Source organism: Pygocentrus nattereri, chromosome 11 (genome assembly GCF_015220715.1).
Source record: "Pygocentrus nattereri isolate fPygNat1 chromosome 11, fPygNat1.pri, whole genome shotgun sequence".
Lineage (NCBI taxonomy): Eukaryota > Metazoa > Chordata > Actinopteri > Characiformes > Serrasalmidae > Pygocentrus > Pygocentrus nattereri.
The window spans coordinates 38,093,643-38,108,486 of record NC_051221.1 but is presented as its reverse complement, the minus strand read 5'-3'; the positions used below and the strand labels follow the sequence as shown (position 1 = coordinate 38,108,486).

The window sequence follows — 14,844 nt, the reverse complement described above, 5'->3', positions numbered from 1 at the left end:
GTTTTAGTGTAAATGAGTGCAATGTGTCTTAACAGTTACTTCACTGGTAACATTTGATGGTCCAAGGTAGATGCTTTATAGATACACAATGTGGCTTTAACTTAAACTAAATGTCTATTAAAAGCAATGAAACTCAAAAGTGTGATAGATTCTACTAAATCTGACCCTAAACTAACCCTAATCTTAACTTCAAGGCAAAACCTACACACGTACTCCTAAGCCTAACCTTGGCATCTGACTGCCATGGTGTTAGCAGTATGCTGTGCAGGCAGACCCTCATTCACTGCCAGTTTGTTTGTTAGCATGGTAACGTATACTAGGCTTATGCCATACAGTATCAGCTGGCATCGGAATCTTGATATCAGTTCATGTCTTTTGAGGAAAGTATGAGTAAAAGAGCATGGTATTGGATGGATTCTTGATACCTGTATCAGTATCAATCCATCCCTCTTCAAAAGGCCTGAACCCTTTTACCTAAACTCCACTCTGCCCAGCTTTCCTTTTAATTCTCAGCTCCCTGCTGACAGAAATAGCTCTCATTTCTACTAATATTGTAGGCAAATTCACTCACTGTGTACTTCTTAGAAGAGAATTCTTTACACGCATCCTACAGAGAAAAGAAAAGTAGTTTAAAACATTTAAATCAGAATGTTTTGGTTGTAATTCTTTGAAGTGCAAGACGGCTGAAAATATGTCCTATCTGCAATTCTAAATCAAAACTTTAACTAAATGTAGAAATGTTCAGATGATCACCGTTTATAGGACACAGACACCAATGATCAAGCAAAAGAGAACGTTCAGCAGTGCTTGTTTTAAATCAAACTGAATGCTGTAAAATGTCGCACTCTCAGACTTGATATTTATACCTAACACTGCAAGTCTAAGAGATTGATATTTTACAGCATCCAGCACACGGTAAACATATAAATAAAACGGACTACTTTCTGTGCTGCTGTCTCTGTGAATAAAAGTGCAGAAAGTTCACTCTTTTGTCTCTCTCTGCATCTCACAATGAACTACATCTGTAGAGCTGGGGAATGTGATGTCACAATGGAGTGACTTAAGGACAATCCGCCATTGTGGAAGTCTAGTCTGTATAGGCTGGTTCAGAACGGTTAAATGAATCCTCATTTTCTACCAGCTTTTCTTGATTTTGGCTGATCTGAAGCCCTTAGTCTCACTAAATATGTTTGCAGAGTTGACCAGCATGAATCTACCTGACTAACAAATCATAGGTCACAAGAAAAGTGGACAGGAAAAGAAGTGTCATTTGACTATTCAGACACAGCTCTAGTTAAACAGCACATATGAAGACACAGTGTTAAACAAGACCTTTAGTTGATTTAACAAAATGAAACTTTTTTAGTGAAAAAAAAACATTATTGAATATCACATTTAGAATCTAAGATAACTAACTCTTTAAAAATGCCACACTGGTGCCAGAATGTAATAGAACACTGGAATTAGAAGCAAACATCAGCATTGTGGTGAGGTATGCATTGATACTACGACTAAGCCTCCATGTTACTTCCACTTTGGGTCTTGAGTCTCTCAGAGTCATAAGGTGGGAGTCCACATCAAAGTCTGAGTCATTGGTGTTGAAGACAAAGTCCAGTCACAAGTTTTTCTTGATTTTCTCGAGATGAAGTCATCGAATTTGTGACTCAAGTCTACACATCTGATTTACATACACCATAAACCTGTATGCTGTATTGAGGGGTTACATGAACTCACCTGTATGTGTACCTGTGGTGCAGAACCCTGAGTCCAGCTGCAATTCTGACTAACAGGAGACCAGTGACACCCAACTGAGACACACGCTGCACATCTGCATAGCAAACACACAAACACAGTCATATGTAAAAATTTGTGCACCCGGGTCAAATCACATGGTTTGGTGAGTTTCTAAGTGAAAATAAGTTACACATTGTTTACAGAGAACAAAATTCTAAACACATTTAAATGCACACTTACTGATTTGTTGAATTAAAAGTATATATATATATATATATATGTGTGTATATAAAAATATGGCCTGTGCAAAAGTGATGGGACATTTTCATGCTAACTCAAAAGCAAAAAGTTATATTAAAATAGCTGACGAAGTTCTGAACTACTGACGAAGTTCACCTAAAGTGGCCCAGTGTCACAAACCTAATGTGATAAGGGGCAGCTGCTTAGAGAGTTTTATAACTTGAATCCTCTTACGCAGCATATGGTGATGTCTCTGTGATGTTTGGGCAGTTCCTCAGTTTCAGGCTCTCTGTGATTTTCTGATCTCCAATAGTGACGGCTGCTATGACTCTGAGTCCTGGATACACAAAGCAAAGTATCACCTTCTGGTTACATTTTTACATTTACAGCATTTAAAATTTCTTTCTCAGATGCCTAAGACTTGCACAGTACTTTACATGAATGCAGACCATTAAATTTAAGACTATAAATTCATTCACCTCATTCACTTCCTTAGTGCTCTTCACTAATTGAGCTTCATTATAAAGTGGTGAGCAGGCCTAGAGATCTAATTTATTCCCTGCTGGAGGGAAAGTACACCTTCTTTAGAAACGGACTCTTGTCACCAGTAGACAATGAACTCTGGAAGTTCAGAAAACAATCATAAGCTAAAGTGAGAATGCACTGACCTTCAGGAGGCAGACGTTGGCTGGAGAAACTGCAGGAGCAGCTGTTCTGGGAAACTGAGGTCAGGTTGTCACACAGATCCACATTCCCTGCCTTAATACTGCATTTTAATGGAGGACCTACTGTGCCCTGTGCTATCAGGTAGAGACTCAGACTGACCTGAATGACAACACAGCAGATAAAAACATATAAATAAGACTAAATTCAAGATAAATCATTTTGACATATAAATGAAAAACATAATGTCAGTAACCTTTCCAGAGACTTTGGCCACTTGAAATGTGATCAGCTCCTTCTGAAAAAAATCTTCAGGAATGGGGATCCAAATGGAGTTGGAGCATCCCACCTTGCTGGAGCACCTAGAGTGACCCAAAGGAGAAAAAGGTGCACACAAGACAAGAAGTGAGCAACTACAATTCATTATGTGTAATGTTCTTGCTAAATGACAGTTCTAAGTTGTTAAGTTTTGATAAGAAGAGGTGGATATTAACTCAAATACATTCAAACAAAATTCTGATAGATTTGTACATTCCTGAATATTTTAATATTTTTTTATGTCTACTAAAGTATATTTGTGAGGAAAGTAAACTTCTACTTTGTGAGTCAGTAACATTCAGTTACTACTTCCTTTTTAGTGGTGAATTTTATCTGTTATGTTGGAGAAAAGCATCTGTACGGCTTTGTAATTAGTCACACTTTCGATTTTTGACATTTATCATTTTACTGTAGAAACGTCAGTTTCTATGCTGACAGACGCAAAATGGGCAAGTATGTTTTTCAAAAAACAATACAATTCTCAGTTCCAACATTTGATACTGTATGGTGTCTTTTTACTACTTTAAATTAAATATAGGGTTTCATTTATTTCCACATCATTGCATTCTGTTTTTATGCATATTTTGCGCAGAGCCTCAACTGATTTGGAAACGGGGTTGTAGTTTGTGTGATAATGGGGTACTCCAAAATATGTTTCAATATGACAAATATTACTGATTATTCACAAAAATGAATCATATCTCAATATCTCATACATTGAGCTAAATGATTGTTCTGACAAAATGCTAGCTAATTATGTTTATATTTCAGTATAAAGTGGCTAAACACTGCTCTGTGATGATTGCTCAGATTATTAAATAGTAAGGTTTCTAATGAAGTGGGTGGCAATGGTATATTGCAACCTTATATGATGATGATGATGATGAAGAACCTTTATTGTCACTAGTCACAAGTACCAGCAAATATCCTATATATCCTATTACAAGCACAGTCATGTTACTGGATCATGAGTTATCATTTTTTATTTAGAGTATGACAAAAGCACAATTCACTTTAGTTGTTATAGCCCCATATAGTCTCATTACAAATTCACAGAACACTTTAAACATCTTTAGCTGAGGGCATCTTTTCTTTACACTGTCTTGATCTGATGTCTATGGCTGGCAAAGGAGAGACTAAGTGAAAAGTGCATGACTGCAAAAAAGGATCTATTACATGAGAAAATCACTGATTTGACAGCAAAAGCAGCCTGAGCCCAACGTTGTATATAAAACATCAGCTCACAGCCCAAAAGCTAGTATTTTGTTGGGCCAGTCAGGCTTAGGTCAGGTAGCAGACTAGCTTGTTTCATCTTTTATCAAGTATAGTTTCTAATTTGGATTATGATGAATTTTGCTGAATGGCTATTTAGCAAGTATCGCTAAAAAAGAAATGAAAAACTATAGAAAATATGTTTCTCTCTGTTATCAGGACATTTTACAGATGGCTGGTGAGAAGAAATGTGGAGAGGGCTTTAATAAAGGCATTACTGAGGAAACGTCTCTGTCTAACGTTCTTATTTTCTGAAAATGATATGCATTCTTTGGATATTATTTTATTGTTTATCTGCTGTTATCAACAGCATCTTGGGCTGAAAGAACATATATCAGATGTTAAAACAGACAAACAGCGCCATAATGTCTGCATAATAAAATGTGCTCCCAGCCAGGGGTCATTTCAGTTAAATAGGTCCGGACCAAACGAGGTAGGTGTGAAAACGCCCTTAGTGAGGTTCAAATGAGGGTGCTGTCATCCAAAGTCTGTTACGGTTGGTTTAAAATATGAACACTATAGAGACTCATATGTCCAAATGGACCAAAGAGAGAGATTAATCTTGGTTGTCTCTGTGTAGAACTTCTTTGGTTCAAGGAAAATACAAGTTTCTGGTGTTGTATTGATGCCTGCATGTGTTTTATCTTCATGAGCTCTTAACAGATCCATTTTAAAACGAACCTGAGGCGTGTTTGAAGTCATTATAAAATCATTATAAAATACTAGATAAACACATTTAACTGCACACATAGGTAGAACAGTTTGGTGTACATTACCGTCTATGTGCATCGTAAAATCTGCCCAGTCAGTTTTTTTGACTACATCTTTTGGTTTGATGTTAAATATGTCAGTGTGAAAAGCTCAAATAAAACTAAAAGGCGACAGTGTAATTTCTGCTTTGGGCTGGACCCAGGAAAAAAAAAGCATAAACACATATTCTATCTATCTGTTTGTTCAGTGAAAACTTTAGTTTTAATGAGTATTATTTTCCGAATTACAGGCCCTGTTTCTCTTAAGCTGCAGCCACCCACCTGCCCACCTCTCACCTTCCCTTTTCCTGTCCACACTGATCCATATGATACATCTGTGAGGAGACTACCAAATGCCACCTGTGTGTTGTTGTGTGAAAATTCTTATGCAGAATAAAATGATGCAGATTCTGACACTGTTCCACAGGTTAGGGGTCTGGTTACGTAAGTAGAAGTTAGGTGAGGTGTGAGAGGCATGAACAGCACTGCAGAGGAACTTACTTGTTTGTGGTTACACACCAGCCACAGGAAGGGTCCTGAGAAGCTCTGCAGTCGGTGAAAGTGCTGTGCACACCACACTGAGACACTGCTACTCGCCTGATCTACAACACACACACACCATTGTTTAGTCAGGCAATCAACTTTCACACCTTGAGCCTCCTGAACAAACCTCATTAATTATTTATACTTATTTTCCTCACTTCTTAGCAATAACAACACATTGTGCTGATAAGCGTCAAATAAGCCAGCACTAGACCTTTGGCCGTCACCAAAAACATGGATTTCAGAAGTCTCATCATAAACTTGAAGATTAATGAATTGGGTTAAATGAAGCGCCATTGTACCTGTTTGCTTTGCCTTCAGGTCCCAAAAAAAAGAAAATAAGGGGAGGAGCTTTTTTCTCCAAAGCTGAAAATGAGTCGCTGGAATGTCCTTGCTGCACCATTTAAGATGGAACAGGAAAATTCTAACGACTTCAGCCTCAACCATTTTCTATTACCCACTTTTGTCATTACATTTCTCAGATGTTGATTCGAAAAAGACCACTATTACTGAGGAGTTCTGAGTTTGGTGAATTGTAGGAGTTAATTCCCTCTGGACATGTAGCAGACATGTCAAAACTACAGATATGGCAGATTCATATCTACTGGATTAAAATCATGGTGCTCGTTAGTAATCACTCAAATTACACCACGTCCTGGGTACACCATGTAATACTAATCCAGCTCGAAAGGGACTTAAAACTCACTTGATTTTTCGAAGCTACGTAGATGTATTTATGATCCTCTGGGTCAAACTGCATTCTGGGAAACACCATGTTGCCATCATCCGAGCTGTACAGCACTGTCACACAGCCAGAATTCAATGCCTTGTCCAGCACAATCTGGAAAGACATAAAAAGGAACAATGTTCAGAAAAATAAATAAAGACACATGAGAGAGAGAGAGAGAGAGAGAGATAGAGAGAGAGAGAGAGATCATATTCTATTATGTATTAGAAGATGGACAGAGAGTCAGACCTTCAGCAGTTGTCCAGTAGCAGTTCCGATGTAGAGCTCAATCCAGGATCCTTTCTTTTCTGCTGCTACAGATGACATTGAACTGTGTTTGAGCACCACAGCACGAGGCCTCAGAACATCTTCTCCTTTCTGCAGACACCAGAAACATGTTGAGGGAAAGAAATGACAGATACTGATCTACAGCATCTGATTTAGAGGCGGAATGACATGAAGAATAAAGTGCAGATTATTTAAAATAAATTCTATTTTTTTTACTGGCTGTTTCTCACCTGAGCTCTGCACGTTGGTTTACAGCTGAAATATGAAGGTACTCGGTCTCTGATCTGACTCAGGTCGTAAATGGCCAAAGCAGTTTTCTGGGGGTCGTTCGGTTCTTGCGCAGTGAATATTCCCGTCCAGAGAAGAGGAGATCCAGAGGAGAGAACTACAGAGGAGGACAAGAGCTTTTTACGCTCTTTATCATCACAGCACTGCAGCACTGCACCTTCTAAAGATCTGGTCATTTCTGATTTACTGCGGCCGTTCTTCATCCTTAAGACCACCACAGCTGGACCTGTTCTAGACTTAACGTTCACCAGCAGGTACGAGTGAGAGGGAGGAGATGATTGGAAGCCATCAATCCACTCAGCATCACTCTGTGGAGAAATGTTGGCTTCAGTTGGCTCAATGCCTGATTTAGAGAAAATTCCTCCTTGTTGAGATTCCAGAGTGTTATGCAGAGAAACTCCTTCATCAGAGCCACAGTCATCAGGAATCTCCTCTCTGGCAACCAGCATGTATTTCTCTGTTCCTTCATCAAAATCTACAATAAAAGAAACAGATGATTTATTAACAGATGGTGAAACTGGAACATCCTCCCTGTAGAGACTTCTGCTGATGTCATTGATGTCCAGGAGTTCACAGTATCCACAGTCAGAGGTTCCGCAGGTTATCAGGGTCTTATTCGCGTCGAAAGGCAGTAAAATATTAACTCGGTTCTGGTGTCTGTGGTTCTGTATGTCCTTGTGTTTTTCCTCTGCTAGATCGAGCCTCATCTGGAGGAGCTGAGAGTCGGTGACGACGAACACTTTCCCGTTTCCAACAGCAAAGTTCCTGATCTCTCCATTAACGCTGAACTCCGTTAAGGAGGAAACAGCGCGTTGGAATAAGAGCAGCATTCCCAGATAAACAGTCCTCATCCTGCAGGTCTGAGTGGAGCTGAAACTCGGAGCGAGTCAGTCTGATCGACATGTGGAGCTGAGAGAAGATCAGGACTAACGTCTGCAGAGCGTCTCTGCTCGAAGTGGATGGAGGTGAGAACTTCCGACTTATTTCATGTTAAACCGGTTACATACTTCTTTAAGTTTGTGTGTTTTTAGTGTTGAACTGCTGCAGCTGCTGATGTCTTTATCACAGTTTTCTCGCTATTGCAAACAAGCATTTTTAGGAAAGAGTTGTTTTTCAAATCTCTACACACAACTCTGCAGACAAAATCAGTACCATTAGGATTGAAACTTGATGTTTTGTTGTTTTTTTAAATGAGAACTGGCTTAATAGTTACCATTAGAGACCACTGGTGACCTGTAGGACATCTTTAGATCACATTAGCCATTAACCATCAGATGCATCTGGAATGGGTTTCAGAACACCTGTTAAACCATAAGCATCCTTTACACTGTGATATCAACAAATCACGAAAAAAATAAGTACCATTAGCGACTATCAGACACCACAAGGAACCATCAAAAACCTTTAATGCTTTCTGTGGGGTTTTTTTTCAGAACTGAATACTCTGATTCTCTTCTCACTCAGTCTCTGGACATTATCTGTGATGTGAACCAAGTGGGGTCTGTTTGAATCACTGAATGTACTCTTTCACGTCATCCTGTAGTTCCACTTTTAACCAGTAGGTGACGCTACAAACCCACAGCATGACCAATCACGGCTTTCTGAAGTCCAGTTTCTTTGTGATCATCCACACTCAGTGAGCTGTATGACAGAAGAGAAAATGCCACAAACATGAAGCCACAGCGTGGAGGAGAGTGAGATGAACACAGTCTCCTGAGTTTATTAGGCTACATATTTTGACTTTTACTTGAAAGCTAATCATGAAAACAATGAACACACCAACAGCAGCTGACCAGTGTTACAGATCACGTTCACACACAAAGGAATTGGATGTTTTGCAGTTTGACCACACTGTACAGACAAGATTCTATGTGTACTGACTTAAACACAACCTCTTACACAACTGGCTCCCTGCTGTCCTGTCCAGAAGTCAGGAACCAGAGATTGAGGTAATTGACACTGAGGCATGCGTTGTTCAAATGAGGCACCACCTACATCACTAGAGCAACTTTTTCCCACAGAGGTTGCACCTTCTGAGTAAGAGCAGTGGCAATAATCAAATCTAAAGAAGCCTTTTACTTTGAGCTTCAGTCATGATGAAACTGATCATGACAACTGATGTGCTTGTCACGGCTTTAGAACCAAAGAATCAACTACATAAACACACAGGAATTATTTTTGTACCTGCTTACACATTAATCACAAAACAAGACTTAAAAAAATACTTTAAACATCACATGTATAACTGCTAGTGTGTGTGTGTGAGAATGTGTATTTCTGTCTGTCTGCCCTGCGATGGACTGGCGACCTCTCCAGGGTGTATCCTGCCTTCCGCCCAATGACCACTGGGATAGGCGACGCTGAGGGAGAAGCGAAGAAAATGTGTGTGTGTGTGTGTATCACTGCTGTAGAGTTATACATGAGTCCTGAATGTATATATTAACACTTGCAGAAATGCGTCTGCGTAAGGTAAATGTGCAGCTGATACAAAAGACAATGATTGTAGAAACAATGAAGCTGGTGTGTGTGTGTGTGTGTGTGTGTGTGTGTGTGTGTGTGTGTGTGTGTGTGTGTGTGTGTGTATATGTATGTTGTTAAGTAAGAATGATTCAGTCAAATTAAAGAAGTGTTACTGTTGAGTTACAGAAAATCTTCCTTCATTCCTGTACCTGGAAAGCTTGCGTCTTCTAACGAGAAATCTCACACACTCATCTGACAGTGGGTTATGTAGGCACTCCAGAACAGCCAGTATAAGACTTATGATTGGTTAAAGAGTAAAGCCTTACCAAATATGGATTTTGTAGCATGATACTTAAAAAAACAATGCGAGAACATGCACCTCTCTGAGGTGATACACCCTGTTTCTGTGGAAGAAGCTGATGACTTCATTTCAATGAAGAAGCATCAACCACAGAGGCAGCCCTATTTCCATTCTTGCTTACACAGGAAATATCTGCACCCTGTATGTGTCTTTAAAAAGTTTTCTACAGATCACTCAGTTGCTGGCCTATCTACATTATTAATATAAAAATAGAGAGCTAAGCTTATAATCAGGATATAAGATTCTCACTGTATGTATATATATATATATATATATATATATATATATATATATATATATATATATATATATATGTATATATATTAATCTCATTAATATCTCATTAATATCTCATTAATCTAATTAATATCTCATATATATATATATATATATATATATATATGAAATAGTCTTTGTATGGATTTTTGTACATTATTAAAATTGGCTTCATTGTTAACTTCATAGTGGTGGGTAGCACTGTCGCCTCACAGCAAGGAGGGCCTAGGTTCGATTCCCCTGCCGGGTGACCAGGGTCCTCTCTGTGTGGAGTTTGCATGTTCTCCCCGTGTCTGTCATTCCTCCGGGTTCTCCGGTTTCCTCCCACAGTCCAAAGACAAGCAGTCAGGCCAATTGGACATGCTAAATTGCCCCTAGGTGTGAGTGTGTGAGTGACTGCCTGTGTCTGTCTGTCTGCCCTGTGATGGACTGGCGACCTGTGCAGGGTGTATCCTGCCTTCCACCCGAAGACTGCTGGGATAGGCTCCAGCAACCCCCACCCCCGGCGACCCTGATGGAGAAGCGGCTCAGAAAAAAACTTAGAACAGTGCGTGACGGCACATAACAAAAACACAACTGGATGAGCGAGAAAACCGACCATACCCCTCTGGATTAAAAGCTAGTTTAGGTCAGGAGTTGACAACCCAAATATGAAGAAGAGACATTTTGTCCATTTTGTCCTTGTCCTTTCAACAAAAAAAACCACCTTGGGAACCACAACATTTCATGTCCAGCATGTCTCAGTATGTGTTAATGTATAGAATATAAACGAAAATGCAGACTGCTTTAAGCTTTAGCTATAGCCGCTTTCCTCCCATCTCCACCAGTCCTTCAAAAGTATATCAGTTATATAAAATGTCTCTCAACGTTTGACTGATTTATGATGCTGTAGTCGCTTCTCATTCACCAGCTTCTCATTCAAATTTTTCCTTCCACCTTAAATTCTGAACGGAACAATTCGAAAGAGACGCTGACTTCATCTTCTCAACCTTTTAGTGTTTGACAGTCTCTCTTTACAGGTTTAATGTTCCAGGGAACCAAGTGCCCTGCTTGCAAACATGAATAAGTCCATTTGTCTCCGAATGCTCATCTTAAATCTCTCTTTGCCTTTTCGTAGCTACTAGCTAAGGTAGACTGCGTTGTTATGTGACCTGCACTCTGCACGCCAGTTCTCGTTTGTTGAGAGCCAGGGCTTTCGCCCTACATTGCGTACTTTGGAGCCGAGATACAGGGTCCAGTCTCAAAGATATTTTACTGACACAGCGATCTGTGGTCCTGTCCAGCCGAGATACAGGGTCCAGTCTCAAAGATATTTTACTGACACAGCGATCTGATAAAATATCTTTGAGACTGGACCCTGTAACCCCCCGCTCTCTACAACAAAACCAAAACCAAAGTTACAAAAGCAAAAAATAAATAAATATATAAAATGAATAGAATAGCTGTAACATGCTGCATGGACATCTATTGCCACTGGATCTTATTTCACAATAACAGCGCATTTTATCGCAGATGAGTGGCTGCCGCGTCTCCAAACAAGAGCAGTGAATGAGAGTCTTCCAGGTTACTTGCCACATCACTTTGTAAACACTTTGCGTTAAAAGTACCAAGTCCTCACACAGAGAGAAAATAGAAATCCTGCATAGAAAAAAAAGATGCATCAAGATGCATCGATAATCATTTTTAAATCACACTGCATCCCTCTGAATCATAAACCAGCCATTAGGGGTGTACTTTGTGTACTTCTGGTGCCGGTCCCAAGCCCGGATAAATGGTGAGGGTTGTGTCAGGAAGGGCATCCGGCGTAAAACTTGTGCCAAAACTATCATGCGGATCACAAATATGATTGCCATACCGGATCGGTCGAGGCCCGGGTTAACAATGACCGCCTCCGGTGCTGTTGACCAGCAGGGTGCCGGTGGAAATTGGACTACTGTAGGTCGAAGACCATCAAAGAGGAGAGGAGGAAGGCGGATTAGAAGGCATTGAGAGAGAAGGAAAGGCCGGAGTGTGGAGGTTAGAGTAGGGTCTCTGAACATAGGGACAATGACTGGTAAAGGCAGAGAGCTTGCAGACATGATGGAGAGAAGGAAGGTAGATATTCTGTGTGTCCAGGAGACCAGATGGAAAGGAAGCAAGGCCAGGAACATTGGAGGTGGATTCAAACTGTTCTATCATGGTGTAGAGAGGAAGAGAAATGGAGTAGGGATAATCCTAAAGGAACAGCTTGTGAAAAGTGTTCTGGATGTAAAGAGAGTGTCAGACAGGATCATGAGCCTGAAGTTGGAGGTTGAGGGTGTAATTTTGAATGTGGTCAGTTCATATGCACCACAGGTTGGTTGTCAGTTAGAGGAGAAAGAGGAATTTTGGAGTAAGATGGATGAAGTGGTAGATGGTGTCCCTAGAGAGGAAAGATTGGTGATTGGTGCAGACTTCAATGGACATGTTGGTGAAGGAAACAGAGGGGAAGAAGAGGTGCTGGGTATGTATGGTGTGAAAGACAGAAATGCAGAAGGTCAGATGGTTGTAGATTTTGCAAAGAGAATGGAAATGGCTGTGGTGAACATGTATTTTCAGAAGAGGGAAGAACACAGGGTGACATACAAGAGTGGAGGGAGGTGCACAAAGGTGGATTATATCCTTAGCAGGAGATGCCACCTAAAGGAGATTGGAGATTGTAAAGTGGTACCAGGGGAAAGTGTAGCAAGGCAGCATAGGGTGGTTGTCTGTAGAATGAGATTAGAAACAAAGAAGAGGAAGAGAGTGAAGACAGAGCCAAAGATTAGATGGTGGAAGCTGAAGGAGGAGGATGGTTGCAGGCAGTTCAGGGAAAAATTGCAACAGGCCCTTGGGGACAGTGAGGAGCTTCCTGAGGACTGGGAAACTACAGCTAAGGTGGTGAGAGAAACTGGCAAAAATGTTTTGGGTGTTTCGTCTGGTCAGAGGAAAGAAGACAAGGAAAGTTGGTGGTGGAATGAGGAAGTCCAGGAGAGTATTCAGAAGAAGGCAGCTAAGAAAAAGTGGGATAACCAGAGAGATGAAGGAAGTAGGTAGGAGTACTGTGAGGCTAGTCGCATAGCGAAAAGAATGGTGGCAAAGGCAAAGGCTCAGGCCTATGATGAGCTGTATGAGAGGCTGGACAGTAAGGAAGGAGTAAAGGACTTGTATCGTTTGGCTAAACAGAGAGATAGAGCTGGAAAGGATGTACAGCAGGTTAGGCTGATAAAGGATAGAGAGGGAAATGTACTATTGAGTGAACAGAGAGTGTTGAGTAGATGGAAGGAGTACTTTGAAGAACTAATGAATGAGGAAAACGAAAGAGAGAGTAGGACAGCGGGGGGAGAGATAGTGGATCAGGAAGTGCAGAGAATTAGTAAGGTGGAAGTGAGGGCAGCTTTAAAAAGGATGAAGAATGGAAAGGCAGTTGGTCCAGATGACATACCTGTGGAGGTATGGAGATGTTTAGGAGAGAAGGCAGGCACTTTTTAACCAGGTTATTCAACAAAATCCTGGAGAGTGACAGGATGCCTGATGAGTGGAGAAGCAGTGTACTGGTCCCCATTTTTAAGAACAAGGGTGATGTGCAGAGCTGCAGTAACTACAGAGGTATAAAGTTGATGAGCCACACCATGAAGGTATGGGAAAGAATTGTTGAAGCAAGGCTAAGGCGAGAGGTTTCAGATCAGTGAGCAGCAGTTTGGTTTCATGCGCAGAAAGCGTACCACAGATGCAATTTTTGCGTTGAGAGTTGGTAGAGAAGTAATGCCGTAAATGTAAGTACAGAGAAGGTCAGAAGGAGCTACATTGTGTCTTTGCGGATTTAGAGAAGGCATATGATAGGGTGCCAAGAGAGGAACTGTGGTACTGCATGAGGAAGTCAGGTGTAGCTGAAAAGTATGTTAGGGTGGTGCAGGACATGTATGAGGATAGTGAGACAGAGGTGAGATGTGCAGTTGGAGTAACAAAGGGTTTTAGGGTGAAGGTAGGGTTACATCAGGGATCAGCTTTGAGCCCCTTCTTGTTTGCAATGGTGATGGAAAGGTTGACAGATGAGGTCAGGCAGGAGGCTCCATGGAGCATGATGTTTGCAGATGACATTGTAATTTGTGGTAGTAGAGTAGAGAGCAGGTGGAAGAGAATCTGGAGAGGTGGAGGTTTGCACTGGAAAGGAGAGGAATGAAGGTCAGTAGAGACAAGACGGAATACATGTGTGTGAATGAGAGGGAGGCAGGTGGAAAGGTCTTGGGTCAACCATCCAGAGCAATGGACAGTGTAGAAAAGAGGTGAAGAAGAGGGTGCAGGCAGGATGGAGTGAGTGGAGACGGGTGTCAGTGCTGATATGTGACAGAAGGATAGCAGCAAGAGTGAAAGGGAAGGTTTACAAGACAGTAGTGCGTCCTGCTATGATGTATGGTTTGGAGACTGTGGCTCTGTCTAAAAGACAGGAGGCTGAGCTGGAGGTGGCGGAGATGAAAATGCTGAGATTTTCATTGGGAGTGACAAGGATGGACAAGATTAGAAATGAGCAGATCAGAGGGACAGTGAAGGTAGAGCAGTTTGGAAATAAAGCCAGAGAGGCCAGGTTGAGATGGTTTGGACATGCCGGGTAGAAGGAGAAGAGGTAGACCTCTGAGAAGGTTTATGGATGTAGTGAAGGTGGACATGGAGATGGTTGGTGTAAACGTAGAGGAGGCAGTAGATAGGGCAAGATGGAGGCAGATGATCCGCTGTAGCGACCCTTAAAGGGAGCAGCCGAAAGAAGAAGAAGAAGATCCCTCTGAATCATAATCAAATTGAATCGTGAGGTGCCTAGAGATTCCCACCCCTACTGATCACTATGCAGTTCCCTGGGATGCTGAACCTGGTGAACATTGCTTCCATGAGCTAGACTATGAAGATGGACACCTCATCGTTGGGTACCATGT

At 41.1% G+C, this 14,844-nt stretch overlaps 1 protein-coding gene across 1 annotated transcript in view; it reads right to left on the bottom strand.

Moving 5' to 3' along the window:
• The window catches only part of LOC108417133 (plexin-C1-like), a 13,713-nt gene extending 5,919 nt beyond the window's left edge, over nucleotides 1-7,794 (bottom strand). The window contains exons 1-9 of the mRNA XM_037543071.1: nucleotides 6,765-7,794; nucleotides 6,496-6,624; nucleotides 6,226-6,360; nucleotides 5,478-5,578; nucleotides 2,894-2,999; nucleotides 2,643-2,799; nucleotides 2,209-2,311; nucleotides 1,735-1,828; nucleotides 572-607 (exon numbers count right to left, since the gene is read on the bottom strand). Of these exons, the coding sequence (XP_037398968.1) occupies nucleotides 572-607; nucleotides 1,735-1,828; nucleotides 2,209-2,311; nucleotides 2,643-2,799; nucleotides 2,894-2,999; nucleotides 5,478-5,578; nucleotides 6,226-6,360; nucleotides 6,496-6,624; nucleotides 6,765-7,673 (1,770 nt within the window). The 5' untranslated portion in view covers nucleotides 7,674-7,794. The remainder of the gene's footprint in view (nucleotides 1-571; nucleotides 608-1,734; nucleotides 1,829-2,208; nucleotides 2,312-2,642; nucleotides 2,800-2,893; nucleotides 3,000-5,477; nucleotides 5,579-6,225; nucleotides 6,361-6,495; nucleotides 6,625-6,764) is intronic.
• Between the last annotated feature and the right edge of the window lie 7,050 nt (nucleotides 7,795-14,844).